The sequence below is a fragment of the Plasmodium brasilianum genome, chromosome 4 (assembly GCF_023973825.1).
Source record: "Plasmodium brasilianum strain Bolivian I chromosome 4, whole genome shotgun sequence".
Taxonomy (NCBI): Eukaryota; Apicomplexa; class Aconoidasida; order Haemosporida; family Plasmodiidae; genus Plasmodium; species Plasmodium brasilianum.
Genome location: NC_090117.1, coordinates 834,920 through 857,874, shown reverse-complemented (window position 1 = coordinate 857,874; position 22,955 = coordinate 834,920). Strand labels below are relative to the sequence as shown.

General features: G+C 29.0%; 2 protein-coding genes across 2 annotated transcripts; both read right to left on the bottom strand.

Moving 5' to 3' along the window:
* Positions 1-2,692: 2,692 nt before the first annotated feature.
* Positions 2,693-6,560, bottom strand: MKS88_001187 (serine-repeat antigen; the record flags this gene model as incomplete). The annotated part of the gene is made up of 7 exons (XM_067219849.1): positions 2,693-2,874; positions 3,134-4,323; positions 4,538-5,061; positions 5,428-5,483; positions 5,677-5,835; positions 5,945-6,155; positions 6,552-6,560. The coding sequence occupies 7 exons, from the start codon at positions 6,558-6,560 to the stop codon at positions 2,693-2,695; spliced, it is 2,331 nt and encodes a 776-aa protein (XP_067075115.1).
* Positions 6,561-7,656: 1,096 nt separating this feature from the next.
* Positions 7,657-20,200, bottom strand: MKS88_001186 (uncharacterized protein; the record flags this gene model as incomplete). The annotated part of the gene is made up of 14 exons (XM_067219848.1): positions 7,657-7,724; positions 8,384-10,435; positions 10,657-10,791; positions 11,131-11,784; positions 12,860-12,901; positions 13,516-15,813; positions 16,026-16,160; positions 16,481-17,338; positions 18,082-18,146; positions 18,287-18,300; positions 18,410-18,459; positions 19,012-19,101; positions 19,352-19,392; positions 20,067-20,200. The coding sequence occupies 14 exons, from the start codon at positions 20,198-20,200 to the stop codon at positions 7,657-7,659; spliced, it is 6,636 nt and encodes a 2,211-aa protein (XP_067075114.1).
* Between the last annotated feature and the right edge of the window lie 2,755 nt (positions 20,201-22,955).

Sequence of the window (22,955 nt, the reverse complement as noted above, 5' to 3'; positions counted from 1 at the left end):
TTTTTGCTAATATGTTACAAAATTGATCTAATATGTTGCTAAATTGATGCTAATATGTTGCAAAATTGATCTAATATGTTGCTAAATTGATGCTAATATGTTGCAAAATTGATCTAATATGTTGCTAAATTGATGCTAATATGTTGCTAAATTGATGCTAATATGTTGCTAAATTGTTGCTAAATTGTTGCTAAATTGTTGCTAATATGTTGCTAAATTGTTGCTAATATGTTGCTTATTTTGTTACCTATTTTATTACCTATTTTATTACCTATTTTATTACCTATTTTATTACCTATTTTATTACCTATTTTATTACCTATTTTACTGCTTTCTTTTTTGCAAAATTTCATACCATCTTTCAAATATTTTTTTAAGATTCAAATGCGAGGGGCAGTTGGTAAACTTTCACATTCAGTTGTGAAATTCCATTTGAGTAACTTGTATTTTAATTATTTTACAGGAGTTGAACAATATTGAACTAAGCAAAAAGTGGGCGTTGCTATTTTAATAGTCATTATACATATATAATACCCATGTACATATACCCATGTACATATACACATGTACAATTTATTATATTTTATATATTTTACAGGAGGGGAGTGTGTGGATTAATCTTCTTTAATTTGTTTCGTCATTCGCATTTTTCAGATATATCGTTTTCCTGTTTACTTGAACTTGAGAAAGTTTTTCCTTCCTATAAATCTCTTTAAAAAGCAATGGGGAAAAAATATGAACTCACTTTATTTACAATAAAAATTATAAAAATTTCGTTTAAAAATTAACTACATTTAATAAGGATATACAACATGTAAAATGTTACATGCATCGCGTAAAATATGGTAAATGTTATATGTAAATAGTTTTAAAAATGTATATTTAACTTTCAACCCTTTAAATCAAATAGTTTAAAAAATGTATATTTAACTTTCAACCCTTTAAAGCAAATAGTTTAAAAAATGTATATTTAATTTTCAATCCTTTAAAATGTAATTATGTAAAAGGGATTAAAAGCGATTATGAATATCCACGAGTATATACATATATTTGAATATAAATATAAATATATATATAAATAAATATATTTATGTTTATATACATACAAATGTTTGCTGAAATTTCCTTAATTACTGTTCCATAAAAGATGAACAAATTAAAAAATGGAAATAATTTTTCAAAAAAAAAAAAAAAAAATTCTAGTGCGTAAGAATTCCAAACTATTTACGTGCATCAGTTCGAATATGTCGTTATTATTTTAATTTTAATTTTAATTTTTTTTTTTTTGTTATTTGTTATTATTGTTTATTATATATTAGTTATTTGCTTGTTACTTGCTGCTGTCTTTATTTTTTAAGCAATAGCAAAAAAATTGCGTAAAAGAGGGAAGATTGCGAGAGGGAGAAAATACCCCACATATTATTATTGTAATTTCTCCCTCTTCGAAATTAAACTGAAATGATGCTTTTATTTTGTTTGCTCTGAACACGTGAATATGGATACAACACATATTTATTTTATTTTTTTTTTTTGGCCAGTTATTTGGTTAATTTTATAAATTGTATAGTACGTAAATAAGCTACACAAATGTAGTCTTGTATTTATTTTTTGTTTTGTTTTGTTTTTCCCATAGTGCATAAAATCCTTCAATATACATAAGAACGAGTTCACATACATACATACATACATACATACATACATACATACAAATATGTGTGTACATGTGTACGCATACATATAAGTGTATGTATACATATATATATATATATATATGTACAAAACGGATGCATTTATTCTTACATATAAACAACTGTTTATATGCGCCCTTTTTTGTGAAAGTTTTATATTCAGCATACACACAGCTTGTTTAAAATTAAAAAAAAAATTGTTCAACAACATTTTAAAATAAAGGAACAAAATAAAAAGAGAAAAGAGGCTTATTTATCATCAATGCTAATAATGTAATTAGAAAAAAAAAAAAAAAAAAAAAAAAGCATAAGCTTGTGTAGCAATTCTATTAAAAAATGTAGCAGGTGAAATTTCCTCCATTATGCTCATAAATATGCATATTGATAAAATAAATTAACAGGTAAACAAATAGATGCCAATAAAAAAAAAAAAAAAAAAAAAAGAGGGCCAAGTAATGGGAAGCACATCAAATGAGCACACGAGTAAATACACAAATTACTAATAGTGTTTATTAGAGCCTTATTAAACTTTATAACATAATAAAAATAAAAAGCTCTTATAAGGATAAGCACAATTGTCTACATATCATGCATGTGTGAATTTATATGAGTATGTATACGCACATATACACGCTCATATATACGCACATGTGCACGCTCAAATATACGCACATATACACGCTCATATATACGCACATATACACGCGCATGTATGCGCACACATGTATGCGTGTATGTGTTTATTAATAAATTATGTAAAAATGGAATAATCTAACAAAAAAAAGAAAAAACAGAAAACAAAAGACAACAAAAGAAAACAGAACAAATGCCTGAAATAATTATCATTATTACACAATGATTTTTTTCTTATTTTCTTTTTCCATGTCTTTATTTTTTATGAAAAGAGAAAGAAATATAAAGAGTTATAAAGAAATAGAGAAAGAGAAGCGAATATAGACTGCGACTACGATTGCGACTCACAGAGAGGCCAAATTGGAACCACATTACATGCCGCAATAAATGCATTTATAATTGGAGGAAAACTTCATTAGACATTCACCAATGGATGCATTATATTTGCACATGTCGATATGTCGTTCACAATTATCTCGGCATAACACGTCTGAGGATTCATCCATTGAAAATGTTCTTAAGCAGGAGAACTTTTCTTTGTATTCATCCTTCCCTATAAAAGTAAAAAGAAAAAGGAAAAAATAATCAGGAAAATGAATATGCAGAAAGAGCACATATTATACGTGTATTGTTTTTTGCGACTGTTTAAAACGGTAAAATTGTTTGTACGCGTAAATATGTACATCTATGTTGCAGTGCGCGATTGGGTTTATTATATGCGTAGGTGTACAAATATCATCGCGATGAGAAGATGCTTCACGTAAAACAATTTGTTCGCCATTTTGGCTATTATTTTCATTTAGTGAGCGTACTTCGTGAGTAAATGGTTCTCTTATACTGAGTATTGCCAATGTTGACAACCAAGTTAGTTAGAAAAGTTCTTCGAAAAGTGGAATTCTTGCGGTTGTCACCAATCCCCGGGTAGTCAGCTCCAGCTTCCTCAGGAGAGTATTCATTTTCTGCATTTCGATCGTTAAATGGTTGGTAGTTTGGTCCATATCTGTCTTCATTATGTTCATCATACATATCTTCATATCTAGGATTAACAAAAGGGTTATTATCATTTCTGTCGTTATCGATTCGATTTTTATCATATCGATCGTTATCGTATGGATTGTTGGGGTTCATTCTATCATCATTAATTTGGTTATCCCTCTGTTCAGGATATTTTCTTCTTCTACTCATATCAAAAGAAGAATGATTATACCTCATCCTAGTATCTGTTGATGCTAAATCGTTAGGTAAGGGATTATCTATTTTTTTCCCTCTCATTTGTAAAAGTAAAGGAAATGCATTACATAATACTTGTCCATTACAATTACTTGGTCCGTACATGTCAATTTTAAAATTACCTTTATCTCCCCAATGAGAACCCCAACTATTTCTTATAAGCCAATAGGAACTTTCTTCACCTGAGGGTTTTATATAATCTCCATAACCTATTAGAACTAATGCATGGTCAGGTGATTCTTCATATTCACAGTTCATCATAACTTTTTCCCCATCATGATCAAAACTTAATTTTCCATTTACTTTCATTGAGACAAATAAAGCCCCTTGTTCTATTATGTATTCTTTGATAATTTTAATTAAATCTTTTGTCATACCATTTCTTACATACTCACCAAAAGATAATTTAAAATACCCACTAAAAATATACCCATTAAATATTCGATCAACTGAATTTACTTCATCCCACATATTACTCCAGGACGGTTTACTATCAGGACAGTCTGCACCTTTTATCGGTTCATTATAAGGAACGTTATGAGATGTTGGAAGCATTTTTGTATTGTCCAACGTCTCAAGATAATAAGATAAATGTCCTCCTTCTCTACATATATTATCATTGTAATGTCCAGATACATATCCATCATCAGTGTTTATATGTTTGTTCTTACATAGAGTTACATATTTAGCCGATGGTTCTGCAAACCCCAAGCCCTTTCTGCATCTGAAGGCGGATATAGTCGTCGATGAGGCAAAAGCCCAGCAGTTCCCGCTGTAAAGGGAGAATCATCGCACGGGTATGCGTGTGTATGTATGTATTGCATGCAAGCGGTAATACGTGCGTGTGCATGTATGTAAGTATGCAAGTGGTAATACGTGCGTGTGTATGTACGTATGCATGCAAGTGGTAATACGTGCGTGGGTATGTACGTATGCATGCGTGTCCTTTTTGCGCTCGGGCGAAACCGAGGAAATTTGGCCCTTACCATGTGCCTTGGTTGAGGACCCTGATTTTAGATTCACATTCATTCGAATCAGCGAACCTATTGCAAAATTGCATAGTACAGTTAGACTTAGAACTGTATAAAGAACTCATTAAACTTTTTATTTTATAAGGCTTGAAAAGTTTCTTTTCAGATATTATACCAGCCGAGGGTGAATCAATATCCTTATAACCTGCCCTATCTTTTACCCATTGTGTTGGGTCCTTTAAACATAGTGCAGGATTTTTCAAGGAGTTTAGTATATGCTCCATGTTATTTGTTTCTTTTATATATATATCTATAATTTTTTGTATATGCTCCTCTACTTCTTCCGGTGTTGCCTGTGTATGACTTTTTGCATTTTCGTAGTTGTCATTAAAGTTTGAATACAGACACAATTGCATTATTTTTTTTTTTAAATCATTATCCAGGGTACTACCCCCTGCTACCCCCTTCTTGTGTCTATCTATGGATATTTTAATTATTTCGGAAAGTAAAATTGCCATTTTTTCGTCTGATAAGTACTCCTATAAAGATTAATAAAACAGAGAAAATAAAATTTTCACATAAAAATTGCACATTTAAATTGCCCAATAAAAATACAACAATAAAAAGGCACAATAAAAAGGCACAACAAAAATGCACAACAAAAATGCACAATTAAAATGCACAATTAAAAGGGGAAGGAGTACAGTTAAGCTGGTTCAAAGAATGTGCGCCTTTGTGTGTATTATGCGTAATTATGCGTGCCGAAATAAACAAATTATGAGCACAAAAAGGTAAAGAAACTACACTTTTTAGATGAAGATCAATGCATAAGCTATAAACAGACATGTACACTTTATTCACATTCGTATTTATTCTCCTTTTTTCTCTGTTATTCGTATTCTTACGTGATCTTGTAGTTCCACAAATGCACCTTTAGATTTTTGGTCCATCAAATATTCGTCTAAAAATATTAGAAAAAATGGCAGGAATAATTTTTACAGATATAAAGGAAAGTGAGTCATCTATATTACAGAAGGAGCACGTATTTGTGTATATTTCCCTAATGGAAGAACGAAAAAGATTCAACCTTTTTTCTCATTTTTTTTTCCATTTTTTCCCCAATTTTTTCGCCTTTTTTTTTCCTTCTTACGAACCTGTATGGTGGGTACAGGGCTTAATGCTATAGTAACTCTCTTCGCAAGCAATGCATTTTGATAAATCACTCGTCCCTGATAAGAAGCAGTTCCTTATTATAGTGTGACATATCTTGCAGTGTAGCAATCCAAAGCAGTTGACTAGTACTCTGGACTTAACTAAATTGGTCGGAAAATAAAAAAAAAAATTGATGTGTTGTAAGTACATGAAAAGACATAGTGCGCTCGCACTTATAAAGTAGAACAACTAGAACAAAATTAGAAGTACAAACAGCAACATAAGCAGTATCAGTAATAGCCGTATCAGAAGTAGCAGAATCAGAAGTAGCAGAATCAGAAGTAGCAGCTTTAGTAGTAGCAGCATCAGTAGTAGCAGCATCAGTAGTAGCAGCATCAGTAGTAGTAGCATCAGTAGCGGTCGTAATAACGACAAAGGCAAATGTAGAGAAGGAGTGGGCCCCAGTGAAGTATGCACATACCTGTTTTCACTAAATGCGCAATAAAAAAGAAAAATAGGTAGTACTTAATTTTAGATATTTTCATTTTAGACAAATGTGTAGAAATCATGCGTGATATCTTTTATAGTTTTTACAAACCGTCAAAAAAAAAATTTTTATGTTTTTTTTTTTTTTTTCTTTTCTTGCTTTATTTGTATGGATAATTATATATTTTTTTTTTTATTTACATGTTCATATGTTTGTAAATTAACACATAAAAAAAAAAAAATTATTATTATAAAATAACTCATGTGACAAGTAAGGTTCACAAACAAAACAAAAAAAAAAAACAAGAAAAACAGGAAAAAGGTAAAAAAGAAGAAAAAGAAAAAGAACACAGTTTAACAAAACATATAAAAAAAAAAAAAGTTATTTTACAATATTCATGTTACACCCTTTTCTTTTTCTGTCTTAAGAAACCCATCTAATTACAAAAGTGATATGAGTAATATAAATATATATAAATTTATACATATAAATACATATATATATATATAAGTTTTTCTTTTTTTTCTTTTAATTTAAAAATGTGTTATTTATTCGGAATTTTTTATAGATTAACAAGTACATGCATTTTACAAAATGAAAAAGGAAAACTCATCTATTACGTGAATACCCATTACAACACAATCTATCATATAGTGTCTTCTTAACATTTAACATATTGTAGATATTTTCAAATGTGTACAACATATATATATATATACTGTGTGATATAAAGGGTGTGTTTGATATTACTCTTACTTTACTTTTTCTTTTGTTTTCTTTTCCCTTTGTTTTTGTTTTTTTTATTTTTTTCTATATTGCATGTAGCTCATGGCTACCTCAGAACAGCATGTAAAAATAAAAAAAAGAAAAAAAAAGAAATTAATATCATGAATTTTCCTTTTACGTGATAAATAGTTTTTAAAAAAATTTCATATCACAATTTTAATATTGTAGAAATATGTACTTAAGAGTTTGAAAATCGGGAACATCTGAAAGTTCAATCTGACGTACGAATTCGATAGATCAGTTCTGTTGATAATATAACTAAAAAATAAAAAAAATTTACACACAGTAAAAACTGAATATATACGTATATACATATATATATATATATATATATATATACACATGTTAATTTTGCATGGGTTTCTTTTCTCGTTGTGTGTTGTTACTCAATAATGACTGTAAATTTCACTACACTAGCTTAAATTTTTTTTTTTTTTGCCTTCACACATATATAATGGCAGATGTGCAAGCTGTGTAAGTCTAGACAAGTTAAATGGAACTATAAAAGCATGCATTTATGTGGGTATAAGCATATACATACATTATACATAACATAAACGTTTGCATGTAAGTAGGTATGTATATGTGGGACGAATGTATACATGAGTGTATACAGAAGTATGAGCTTGTTCACGTAAGCTTAGTCTTATGAAGAACGCAGTAATTTCTTCCATAAACAACTCCGTTATGAAAGGAAAAAAACTGATCCTTATGAATTCTTAAAATTCCCCCTATACTGCAAAATATTTTTCCTACCCTTTTGTTGTTCTAAGGGATCTAAAAACGTGAAGTAAAAAAAAAAAAAAAAAAAAAAAAAAAAAAAAAAAAAAAAAAAAAAAAAAAAGGGGCTTAAAACGTACTTTATTATGTGTGTTCTTGTTTTAAAACTTATTTATTTCATGGTTCTACGAAATAAATAAAAACAGTTTTAAAAATAACCAAAAAAAAAAAAAATATACATAACATGGTGAAACGGACAAAATGTTTTATATGCACATATATACACATATATGAGTGATAAAAATATAGAACTGCCATAAGTTCGAGTAAGTATTAATAAGTATAAAAAAATCAAAGCAGGTAACTCATAGAATGAAGGCGTGAAATGATAGCGCAAAACGGGGAACAAAAGTTTAATTTTCGTTATTTGCTCAAAAGGGAAAAAAAAAAAAAAAAAAAAAAAAAAAAGTGAGGAAGAAAGGAAAGGAAACAAGAAAGATAGAATGACAAAAATAAATAAATATGGAAGTAGTAAATAAATAAAGAAAGAAAATACGACGTACAGCAAAAAAAAAAAAAAAAGAAAAAACGTTTCCTTCTTCCCAATGACTGAAGCGATAAAGATCTCCTACCCCCTTAAGTTACAGCTCTTCTGTTATTTTAAATATTGCAGAAAAAGCAATTATCCCCTGAATATAATTTTGTTAAGCAGTAACCGGGTGAGTAGTGCTTTTCACATTTGCTCCACTCTTTAAAACAAAACTGCTTACACTCATCCATCTTATTTGGGTCTTTTGAGTATATTCTTGAACAGCTGTATGGATTTTCAGTTTCTTTTAAATTCTCATATTTGACAAATCCTCTCTTTATTTTTCCATCTTTGATATTTTTTAAAATGTGTAGTACTTTAAAAATTTTCTCAGCTGATTTAGTGGGTTGGGGAGCGGGTATAACTTTGGCACTTTCTGGTTCAGTTTGTCCAGATACAATAGAATCCTTACTATAATTTTGTTGTATTTCTTCCCTATTACCATTGTCATATAAGAAAGATTCACCTTTATCTTTATCTTTATCCTTATCATAATTGACATAAAAAAGGTTATAGAAAAAATCAGGAACATATTTATGGAAATAATTATAAACTGAATTATTATTATTATTATTATTCTTTTTAGGAACTTCTACCATATCTAAATCTATTTTGAATACAACTGCTGTATGTATAAAATTATATAAACATTCATCATGACCATACATATCTACTTTGAAGTTTCCTTCATCTCCCCAATAATAACCCCAGCTATTTCTAACTAGCCAATAAGATCTCTTTTCACCTTTAATATTAATATAATTACCATATCCAATAATATTTGCAGCGTGATCTGCTTCATTGTCACCACATATACTATGAACTACTTTCCCATTGAAATCATAATCAATTACATTATTAGTTTTTACATAAACAATAACAGAACCTTTATTTTGAATTTCTTGTTTAATTATGTTAATAAATAATTCCATTTTATCTTTAAAATTTATGCTTTCGTATGCTATGTAGCCTAGTGTATTCAAAAAAGAATAATCTCTTTTATGTAATAACAATTTTGTATTCCCCCATAAATTCGTCCATTTGTTTCTTTTTGTAGGACATGCATTTCCTGCATCATTGTATGAGTATGGTAAATCAGATTCTAAAGGTAAAAATTTATTATCATTTACAATTTGAAGAAATTCTGTTGGGTTAGATCCAACAATACATATTTCTTCCGGATTTCTACTAGAACAGTTTGCAACAAACAATGCAGAACTTCTAAAATGACCATATCCTCTCATACATCTAATAGTCTCTACATGTAACTTAGATGCAAATATCCAACATAAACCACAATCTCCTTGTTCTTCTACTTCAATATTTGATATACAACTTGTTTTATCTTTCCATCTATCACAGTAATCTTTATTACAATATTTGCTCTTTTGATAATACGGAGATTTAAAGTTCATCTCGGTTTTCATCTTACTCAGATCTATAATGCCACTGGAATCCTTTTCAAATATATCATCTGATACAATTTCCTCCTCTTCAAAATTTTCCGCCATCAGTTCGTCGGCACTACCACTGTCAGATGCACCTCTGGTAGTAGTATCACTTTCAGCACGACCCTTGTCAGCTGCACCACTGTCTGCGTTAGCCTGATCATGGCTTACTTTTTCCGCACTATATGTTTCATTATGCAAAGTTAACCCCCTTTTATTTACTATCCACTCATCCACATTTTTAACACATATTGCTGGGTTCCTAAACTTGAGTCGTAGTGTAGCCATATTCTCATTAGGATGGACTTTTAACAATCTAGATAAATTATTGAATGTTTCCTCCTCATTAGCTAGTTCAAAATTTTTTAATGTTCCACTCTCATCCATCTCTTTTAACAATGCACAATAATTTTTTAATTCTGATTTTAAATCATTTTCCAAATCCTCGAAATTTATTAATTCTTCTTTTTTCCCTCCATTTTCATCAGTTTTATATATACTCTTCAATATAATATCAATAGACTCTATAAGTCTGTACTCGACCGAGTATTCCTCATCTTGTGCAATAGTCGGTATATCCATGGCAATACGCTCCTTTGCTTCCTTTGAAACGTATTTGAAACATTCGTTTTCACTTTCATACTTTTGCGCGAGAAGCGTGCAGTGGAAACAATGTTCGATATCTAGACTTCCACTTAAAAAGCAGTTTGTCGTAATTATACTGCACTGATCTATTAAAAAAAGGAAAAGAATGGAAGTGAAGAAGAGATGAAGGAGGTATGCAAGTAGGAAATAAAAAATTAAATAATAGTATAATATATAATATAATAATAAAATGAAGAGAAGTGAGCCCAAGGGACACAAATACATTCCCTTTGTAAAGATCAAATAGCATAAAAACATTCGATAGTATGCTCTTTCTTTTTTATTTCCTCCTTTTCCAGGAACTAACCAGGTATAACACTACTTATGTGGTAGTTTTTACTCTCGATCAAGTTCTTTTCAGCATTGGCTGTATGCACCTGTACTGAGCTAAATGTCTTATCTAATACCGGTATCTTGTACTTTTTTACATCCACTTTATTTCCTAACAACAATAATAAAAAAGGAAGTATATAAAGAAATTGAACTAAAATATATGCATACATTACACTGTTGTTTTAGCATGCATATCAATTTTTTTCTAAGGGAAATGAGGTGGGGTATTCACTTCACATATAATTTGCTTTCTCTACATATATTCATCCATCCATCCATCCGTCCATCTATTTCTATCTTTATCTTTTTTTTTTCTTATTTTTGCGCTGCTAAGAAGCATTTGCCATTAAATATGTGGTCAATTTTCTTCTATTTTGCACACTCTTGTTCTATTTAGTTCTAGTATGTACTTTTTTTTCTTTCGTTTTGTTTTGTTTTCTTTCTTTACCTGCATCGGCTCCCTCCCCAATTACTAGCCATTTGAGGGTCAGAATTTGATCCTTAACATAAGCAATAAATTTGAATGTGCTGTTGCTTTTATTAATGCATTTATTCCTTAACTGTGTGATATTTACTGTTCTAACTGGCTCAAAAAGTTGTTTTAGTTCTATGCTGTCTTTTGTGGGATCTACATAAATCCATATATGCGGAACGAAAAACACTCGGAAATATGCTTTACATGAACCTGTTACTTTTATACCATCGAAATTTTTCAAGAAAGTAGAAGTTACCTGTATCCCCTGTTCAACATTTTGTCCATCTGATTGTACAGCTTGAGGAGCTTCTCTATTTGGTTGCTGTGGATTTGTGTTCAAATGTGGAGAAGGTTTGGAAGGAACTTCAGGAACTTTACTACTAGCTTCTGATGTTTGACCTACATCTCCAGTATTTCCTGCAGTTACTGATGATGAGGAAGATTGATCATTATCGGATGATGTTCCTACTGATGTGCCTGGTGGACTGTGAGATTCACCAGTAACATTTTCCGAAGAACTAGACGATAAACCTTGTTCACCTATACCACTTCCATTGGGACCACCGGTATCACTATTTACTGTAGTTTCTGCTACACAGTTTGTTATATTCTTACTATATATAACACCTGTACGAAATGAATAAAGGGACAAAAAAAAAAAATTAAAAAAATTCCGATGTAGTGACAGTAATAATTTAAAAACTATGCATTTTTTTTTTTTTTTTTTTTCTTTTACTTTAAGCTTAAAAATTGCTGATTTAGCGATAAACAAAATGTTATCATGTGTGTCTTTCGTCATCTTAATTTTTTTGAAGTACTCTTTTTGCAAATGCTATATATTATATGTTTTTTTGCTGTTATATTGAATAATCTTTTGCTTTTTGTTTTTAATTTTTTCTGTAATTTTTTATATTATTTTTATTATATTTTTTATGTAAAATTTTATGTTACTTTTTAAGTCATTTTTTATATTATTTTTTATTTTACTTGTGTTTTATTTTTATTTTATTTTAATTTTCTGAGCTTACATATTATCAAAAGGAAGCAAGAACGAAATATCATTTTGTTCTACTTATTTTAAATTAGAGACGTATTTAAACCTGTACAATTATTATTGTTCTGTGTTGTATATTATTTTCCGTATTGTTCTTTTTTTTTTTTTTTTTTTTTTTTTTTGATATTTACTAAGCATAACTTTACTGTATTCTTTGTTTTCAAAAGGGGTTACATTGGGAGTGGAACACAAAAAAAAAAAAAAATATATATTTTGAATTTATTTTGAATTCATTTTGAATTTATTTTGAATTCATTTTGAATTTATTTTGAATTCATTTTGAATACATTATGAATACATTTGAAATATATTTTGAACATATTTTGAATTTATTTGTTTATTTCTTAAGTAAAATTACATAAGACATGCTTCAATCGGAAAGGAAAATTTTTTTTTTTTTTTACTAGTGCACTAATAATTATACGAGAATTAGGTGTAATAACAATCTTTTAGATTGTGAATAAATTGTTGAAGCATTTGTTTCCCTGAAGTCGTGTATATATTTCGATAACAGCTCAGAATATTTGCATGTTTTAAAAAATTGGCGAAGCGAACGGGGATGTGTGTAACTATATGTTTATGCGCGTTTAACTGTACGCGAGTTCAGGCATACGTGTCAACACATCCTAAAAATTCTGAATAATTTACTTTCTCTTTTCACCTGAACAAATTTTCCGATACCAAAGTATCCTAAACTTCGACCGTTTGGGAAGATGGAAAATAGCTTACATAAAAAAAAAAAAAAAAAAAAATTTCTATCCTTTTTTTTTATTTTTCTCTTATATTATTTTTTTTTTTTTGAAACATATTTTTACTTTCCGACAACTAAAATCGATTAAGTCGGAAAAAAAAAAAAAAAATTATATAAACGGAGAAAAAAGTGCGCGAAAAAATAATTAAAAAACAATATTTAAAAAAAAAAAAAAAAATTCATATATATACATACACATAAATACGCTTGTACAAGTACACATTTCAGAATGTTGCCTCCGACTATAACGGAAAGCAAAGGGTTACAAGCCAAACTAAAAAATATTCAAAATTGTAAAAAAAAAAAAAAAAAAAAAAACCTGGATTATGTTTTCTTTCCCAAAAACACTAATTAAAAATATATTTTTTTTTATTTTATTGTTATTTTTTTTTTTTTTACAAAAAAAGAAAGAAAACAAAAAAAATTTGGATTTCTCTTCTTAAAAGAGGAAAAATCAATGCATTTAAAATGCGATTTTCATTTTTGCATAAACAATTTTACACATAACAGAAATAACAATTTCCTCCATTGTACAATTTTGTTAAGCAGTAACCGGGAGAATAATGACCTTTGCAAGTGTTCCAGTTAGATTCACAAAACTGTTTACATTCATCATGTTTCGCTGGGTCTTTTGAGTGGGACCTTGAACATGTATGATCCTCTTTCGTTTCATTTATATTATCATATTTAACAAAGGATCTCGTAATTTTTGAATTCTCGATATGTTTTAAAATATGTAATATTTGAATATTTTTCTCGACTGACGAGTTCACATCAGTGCCACTATCACCACTATTATTGCCACTACTACTAGTACTACTACCACTACCACTACTACTAGTACTACTACCACTACCACTACCACTACTACTACTACTACTACTACTACTACTACTACTACTACTACTACTACTACTACTACTACTACTACTACTACTACTACTACTACTACTACTACTACTACTACTACTACTACTACTACTACTACTGCTACTACTACTACTACTACTACTACTACTACTACTACTACTATTACTATTACTACTACTATTACTACCATTACTTCCACTGCTACTACTACCTCCACCTTCAGTGGCATCACTTCCCCCCGTGGATGGATCATCTTGACCCCTAATAATTCCTTTCCTCGGTTCCTTTTGTGAAAAGCCCTTATATTTATTGCCACCAGGGTTCACTACATTCATATCATCATCATTGTCAAAGGGAGATTCATGTTCGTATTCATTATAATTATTAAAATAAAGACTATGGAAAAAGTCAGAACTGTGTTTCGAAAAATAAGGAGCCTTATCATTTATCTTATTATTTGATATATTAACAATACCTAAGTTAAGTTTGAAAACAACTACAGTATGTATGAAATTATATTTACAATGTGGGGGTCCAAGAATATCTACTTTAAAATTTCCTTCTGTTCCCCAATAATAACCCCAACTATTTCTAACAATCCAGTATGATCTTTTTTTCCCATCCGTATTAATATAATTACCATAACCAATTATATTTGCTGCATGATCTGGTACTCTGTCCCCACACATACTATGTACACCTCTTCCATTAAAATCATAACCAATAACATCTTTCGTTTTTATATAAATAATAACAGAACCTTTATTTTGAATTTCTCTTTTTACTAAATCTATAAATAGATCCATGTTGTCTCTAAAGTGATTACTTTCATATGATATAAATCCTTTATAACTCATAAAATGTCCATACATTTTATGAAATAATAATTTGCTATTTCCCCATAAATTAGTCCAATTGTTTTTAGGCTTTGGACAAGCATTTCCTGCATTTATAATTGAATATGGATAATCAGATTCTAGAGGTAAGAATTTTCTTTCATCTACAATTTGAAGAAATTCTATTGGATTTGATCCTACAGTACATCTATGTTTAGGTTTCCTCTTAGAACAGTTTGCAATAAATAATGCAGAACTTCTAAAATGACCATATCCTCTCATACATCTAATAGTTTCTAAATGCAATTTAGATGCAAATACCCAACAAAGTCCACAATTTCCTTGCTCTTCTACTTCAATATTTGATATACAGCTTGTTTTATCTTTCCATCTATCACAATATTCTTTATTACAATATTTGCTATTTTTAAAATAAGGAGATCTTAATTTTAATTCTTTTCCTGCTTTAACTAAATCAATAACACCATCTCCATCCTTTCTATATATATCTTCATTTAGATAATTACCATTTTTATATTCATCATCATCATCTTCTTCTTCTTCAATATTTGACGAACTGTTTGAATTACCCGAAATAGTATTATCTTCTAACACAGGTAATATTAAACCTCTTTTATTTTCAATCCATTTATCAACATCCTTTAGGCATATTGCTGTGTTCCTTAGCTTATCCTGTAATGTAATAATATTCTCATTAGGATGAATACTTAACAGTCGTATCAAATTATTAAATATGTCTACTTCGTTTCCTAACTGATGATTTTCTAAAGTCCCTTTTACATCCATTTCTTTTAATAACTTACAATAATTCATTAATTCTATTTTTAAAACATCATCAAAATCATCCAGAGTTATTAACACCTTACTGTTTTTACTTATATCTACTTTATATATATTTTTTAATATAATATCTATAGACTCATTAAATTGATATTCCTTCGAATCCTGATCATCTTGTCCCATCACTTTTATTTCATTATATTTTGATTTCATATCACCAGAGACATACTTAAAGCATTCATCTGACAGATCCTTGTTCTGTACGAGTAAAGTACACTGATAGCAACTCTCTATGTTGAAATTGCCGTTTAAGAAGCATTCAGTTGCAATTGCACTGCACTTCCCTACAAAGCGACAGAGACGCGAACACAGAAATAATGAAAGTATATACATGCATATATAGACGTGTATATATATGTGCAAGTATGCATGAAAATATAAACAAATACATCTACTTGGTAAAACAATTTAAAAATTGCTTTAAAAGGAGAAAAGTAAAACACATGGTATCACTACATTGGTTATTGTCTTTTTCCCTTTTTCATATTCATCTAACCAGGAATATCACTTCCTATGGCATAATTTTTACTTTCAATCAGACCCGCTTTCACATTTGCGGTATACACCTGTATGGCAGTGAATGGCCTATCTAATTTTGGAACTCTGTATTTTCTTATATCTACCTTGACAGCTAACATATAAAAAAAAGAGAAAAAAATTTGTAAAAAAAATGGTGGAAATTAATGCAAATTTAAAGAAACTACCCTTAATTTTTCGAAAAATCGTGCATTTTATTTTTCAGTGTAAATACGACCTTATGGATGCTCTTACTTTAATATTTTACCTCTTTCTTTTTTCAATAAAGATGCATACGTATACATATACATACATACATATATATATACATACATATATATATATACATACATATATATATATATATATATATAGTAAAAGTGTTATAATTTTTATAAACTACTGCTTAACTTATTTTTTTTTTCTTAGAATTACTTGTGGTGGAAGAAACAGGTGGGTACACTTTCCACTTAAGCGTTAGTATATTATCAGTTAAATATATAATGAATTTAAAAGTATGTCCTGTTTTACATTTATTCTTTATATCATCCGCATGTTCAAAATCTATCTTTGTATTTTCATTAAATAATGATTCTATTTGAATAATTGAATATTTAGTTAAGGCGTATATTAAAATATGTGGAACAAGATGTACTCGAAAATATGCACCACATGAACCAACAATTTTTACCCCATCAAAGTTTTTCAACAGAGAGGATTCTACTTGAATAGGTTTATCAGGGGATCCAGGTTCTAAATTATCTTTAACTGGAGTACTCCCAGGTTGTTGTAAGCCTTGTGATGGAGTCACAGGTGAACGAGGTTGCTGTGGTTGTTGAAGTTGTCCAAGTTGACCTGTTTCAGTTAAGACCACAGCCGAAGCTGTATTCGCAGATGCATCTCCACTTTCAGATGTAACTAAACTCGTACGTCCCGAGTTATCAGATGATTCGGATACTCCTGTCGATACAGGACCAGGTGGTGTTACAGTCGAAGTTGTACCTTCAGGTTGAGGCAATGAAGTCACAACTATCGCATGTGATGAAGATGTCCCTACAACTCCATAACCATTCTTATTTTCATCATTCGAATTATCATTTTCTAAATTACCTGGTATTGTAAACGATATAGTCTTTGTTGGAGTATCTCTTTTTTTCGAAGTATCATTTGGTATATTCTCTTTATTTTGTGAAGATACGGGTTTGATTACTTCACCTACTCCTGTACTATCTTGGGGGGGTTCATTAAGTTTATCTTTTCCACATTTTATTATATTTTTGCTAAATATAACCCCTGTAATATAAGAAGTCAAAAGATAAGTATGAATTGGAATATTAAAAACTTCTATTTTTATTTTTTTTTTTTTTTTGATAGTACTTTTTAATTATTTAAAAAAATACATAATTCTATTATTTACCAAAATTTTACACTCATCATCTTTACTAATTCTTTTTTTATTTTTCTCCTTAGAAGCACTTTTTAGCTTTCTCCATGCATTATTATATATACATTGTGTATAACTCTTTCTGTGTAACTGTTTTTACTAATTCGTTATATGTCATTTTGTATTATTCTATTTATTATTCTTTTTTGTTCTTTTTTTCTCCTTTTCGCTCTTTTTTGCGCTTATTTTTTTCTTTTTTTCCTTACATATTATAAGAAACAAAGATACAAGTCGTATCATCGTGTTAGATTAATGGTTATACGTAATTTATTTTAATACCTTTTTTTTTCTTCACCTTTTTATTATTATTATTATTTATTTGATATATGCTATACCCTTACAAAATTCTTCCTTTGTTTTTATTTTAAAATAAATATAACTAGCATAACTTATTTTTTTAATATAAATTTTTTTTAAATTCTTTCTCTTCTATTCTAATTTTTTTTTTTTTTTTTCCCTCATTCTAGTAAAATTAATCGAAAAAGGTATCTTTTTCGAAATTTCCAAAAAAAAAAATTAAAAAATTATTTCTCTTTTTAGGTGCATTATTAACCCCGAGCTTTAATTTTGCTTACACATCATATTTATCAACCAGCTGCGAACGCTTCAATGTTTTCCAATTTATTCTCACACGTTTTTGCTAATGTATGCTTTGGCCTATAAATATATATATACATTTTATACACTTAAATATATGTATATATATACAAAGGTATATACATGCACATATACAAACGTAAATATGTGCATATAATGTTCTCGTGTATGTACCATATAAATACCGATTATGCAATTACTTTATCAAACAATTCTAAAGTAAATTAGAAAAAACAGTAAAGCAAACATATATAATAATATATTTATTTTTGTTTATCTGGGATAATACAATGAGTAATTTTTGTCCTCTTTCTGAATGGTACCATTGGCCATGCCCTCAATTCTTTATACTTAAAAAAATTTGTTAGTTGGGCTAAGAGGAAAAAAAAAAAAAATATTAAAAAAAAAGAATATTCCTAGTGTCCTGCTATTCTTTTTTTAGATTATTCTAATAAAACACAAAATATCAAAAAAAAAAAAAAAAAAAAAAAAAGTATGTCCTAAGAGTACAATATACTCAAAATGGTATATTTATTTTAGAAATATTTTAAGTAAAAAAAAAAAAAAAAAATGGTTAATATATGTATATATAAAAGTTTTACCGAAAAAATTTTAAATGTGTATTTATCGTTTTGTCCTTTTTTAAGATGGTCGTGAAAAATTAGAATATTTCTCCTTATATCAAAAAATAATTTGTTAGTAGTATAGTCCATTTGGTAAAAATGATTATTATTAACGTATTATAGTATTGTATTATTTTACACAAAAACAAAAAAAAAAAAAAAAAAAAAAAAAAAAAAAAAAAAAAAAAAAGAAAAAAAGAAAAAAAGAAAAAAAGAAAAAAAAATCATTCCTTTTATGCAATTTAATTAATCAACATCCTGGTCTAGTGACACCCCTTAACAGTCGTTCTATTTCCTCTCACAAAAGTTCGCACATTTTTCAAGTTTCTTTGGATCTACGGAATTAGCCCTTGAACAGACTTTATCTTCAATTATAGCTTCTTCATTTTTATCTTAATATTATTAACACATTTTTTAACTTGTAACATTTAAATATTTCGAAAAACACCACTATATGTGAACAACAGTTCGTCAGTAGTAGTACTACTTCTAATGCTTGGGGTTATGAAACAGTTCTGTTCTTCTGCCGTTACTTGCTGTTCTAGTTGTATCCCTTACGTCAGACATTCAGAGCATCCTCTCCCTGTGTTCCTAATAATAATGTGTCTGTTTTGCCATAAATACGGATAATTTAATTACTACCTTTTTTATTCTTCAAATTATTAGCCTTTTCTAAGTCCAAACTGTTATAATATAAATTACAATAAAAATTGATGTAATTTTAAAGATAGTAATTATATAATTCAGCTTCTTTCTTCTTAGGTACTTTTTCCATAGGCACATCGATGTTGAACATTGCAGTAGAGTGGATGTAGTCATGTTAACAATGCAACGGGCCATGCCCATCGACCTTGAAGGTTCCCCAATCACTAGAATACTTACCCCAGCTATAATATAACTAGGAAATCAAATTTACCCTTCTCTATTTATAAAGTTCCTATACACGATCATACTGGAATTGTGTGTTCAGGATTTTTATCACCATATAGACTATGCTTTACCTTTTTGTTAGGGTTGTAGCTCATTGCATTTTTTCCCTTTGCTCAAAAATCACAAGAACATCACTAATAACTTTGTGATTTATTATGACAATGAATGCAACTTATCATTCCTTAAATTTGCTACTCTGATTGGCAATGTATCCTTCACCCCCTAACGAATTATGATCATTCTTATGATGTAATAAATTTGCACCTGTCCGTAAAATAATTTACTAATTCAGTGAAATTGTATAATTATCATCCACTTATGCATATATTTATGGAATGTCATATTCTAAAAGTAGGAGGTTATTTGTAACTATAATGTTAGGAAACACTAATAGGCTTAATCCAAAGTGGTATTTTGCCCTAGCTACTTTGTGCTAACATCATCACACAAAACAGAACTACTTATATGGTCATGTCTACTCACACATCCAATAGCTCCTACGTGCAACTTATATTCATATAGCCAAGATATTGCACTTATAGCTTGTTCCTTTGTATCCATTTTTGAAATACAACTATTTTTATTTTTCTACCTATCACAATACGCTAAACTGCAATACATGCGTTCAATAAAATAATTAGAATTCACATTTTCTTCGTCAACCAAGAATGGATTAGTAGCTTCATCATGGCTCTTATTTTGCATCCTTCCCTTGATGTTCTCATTATTTACATACTTTTTATCCATATTTACAATAGGCATAAGATTGAATGATTCTACATTGTTATTATATGAGAGTACTGAAAATTCTAACCTTGTTTTACTTGACACTGAGCCATTTAAATCTTTCATTATTATGGCTTCAATTTTTAGCTTATTTTGCAAAGATATATTTATTTTTATCTGTGTGTATTTGTTTATTAGTCTAGTCGAATTGTTCAGCACTTGACTCTAGTTATTCAACTTTTAATTCTCCAATGTTCTGTTGATGTCTACTGCGTTTAGCACCCTGCATTAGTTCATTTACGTCCCTTTAAAGGTATTATCCTAAACCCTCTAATTTTACTAATTATTTATTTTTATTATCATCTGTACTGTACATTACCCTCAATATGTTGTTAACAAATTGTGTAGAGGCTTAATGGTTAGAGCCACTACCATTCGTCGTAACCAGCGTGATTCCTACCCGTTTGATCTACTTTCTGCTTTTTAAGAATAATTGTAAGAGATATCAGAAGAACTGAAAATACTCATTTGTACTGAACTTTTATAGCTCTTTTCAATATCATACTTAACAATTAAAAAGGAGATATATATACTGTTATTTCTCGTTTCTCTGTTAAAAAGGAACAATATCCTCAGTTACATGTGACAGAGAGTGCGTACAGTTATATTTAATGTGTAATGATTAATAAGCTCCTTAAATGGGGAAAAAAGAAATAAAATACAATTATTTTGACATGTTTTACCCTTTTCTTCTTTTTTTCTTTTTTTACGATGCTAACCCGAAGTATCCTTATTTGTTTTGTTTTTACTATAAGTCAAATTTGCTCAATATCTTCTCAATCGAATTGTTGCAATAGTATTGAAACAATTGATTTGTCCAAGTTTCATTTGCTATACTTTGTCATATCTTCTATACTATCTTCCAAATAATGGAACATGATATTAAGAGCAAAAAATTAAAAAGAAATGAGGAAAAAAATACGGAGAATAATTCATTACAGTTCTGAAGTGTGTAAACGTTTATGTGCACTCCACTTAACAGTACATATAAATATATATCAAGCGATATATTCTAACTGAAATAGCTTGTAATTTTTAAATTATACATTTTAAAAATTGTCATAGTGTGATAGTTGTATTCGTTTTTTTTTTTTCATTTTATCTGACTCATTTGTATCATTTGTTCCATTTTTCCATCTGTTCTGTTGTTCTATTTTTCTATTTTTCAATATTTTAAATATTTTTTGTAAAAGAACATTTGGGTCCCTCCACCTCTTTTGTGTACTTTCCATTTGACAATTGTGTTGTTATATATATAACTTAAGCAGTACGTTTAATTTCTGCTGTTACATCATTTTTTTAAATTATTAAGTAATTTATATTTGCCTTTTTCAAAATCCATTCTGCCTGTACAATTCATGTGCTTCCATGTGATTGGTGTAATTTTTCCCCTAAGCAAACTTCGTCACCTTCCGTCTCAACTTAGAACCACTGTATATGTTTGGAACAAGACACGTTAGAAAATTCACTCTGCACATACCAGTTGCCTTAACACCCACGTTATTTACTTTATTTATTCTACTTTTTAATAAAGCAAAATTCACCTAAAACATATTTTTGATATGCCCTCACCGTAATGTAGCTTCCTCTATCTGTTTTTCCAAGAGGCAATTGATTCAGCAAAAAAGTAAAATAAGGCGTTGTCTTTTTCCTTACTCAGTCCAAATTATATATAGGAGCACTTGTCACCTGTAATCTTAAATAGATATATATCCTCGGATGTACTACTTATGAATGCAGGTAAATTACCTGTATGAAGTGTGTTCTGTGGTTATCCCCTGAACAGTTCTGTACACGCCATACTAATATACTCTTACAGCATCCACTATGTTACACACAGTAAAACTTTACGGAACCTTCGTTACCTTCCCATTTACTACACGTCTACTATATATATATATATATATATATATATGTAAAATCCTTGTGTCCTGTATGGTAAAGTCGGGTACACATTAGTGCATTATGGCAAAATTGTTTTTATAATGAGGGGAAAATGTTTTTATAAGTCAGAATGTTAAATATTAAGATAAAGAATATTTTCTCATCCATTTTGTTATTATAATTTCGAAGTATCATCTCTTAATATCATTAATTGTACAGTGCTGATATTTTCTTTTTCGTGTTTACTCATGTATATACTATGCTTCATTTTGCTGCATTAATTTTAAATTCGACAGAACTAGACTATTCCCATAACGAGCCTGTTTTATTTTATTATTTTGTCCTCATAAATGAAACAATCCTTTATATACATATAAATATATATTGAAAGCGAAAAATATCAATTAGACCTTTTGTTTTTCCTTCTTTAATTTAAAACTCCACTTGTGCGTAGAAGTATTTCATTTTTTACAGGAAGAAACGTAACTAGGTGCACTAACAAATCGACCGTGCCCTTATTTTATACCTCAAAGGATTTTGCAAGTTATTTGAATCATTTGACCAATTTTTCTTCGAACAGAGTTACCCCCATAAATACATCTAAATATATATATATATAGATGTGCATATATGGGTAAAGCCAAAG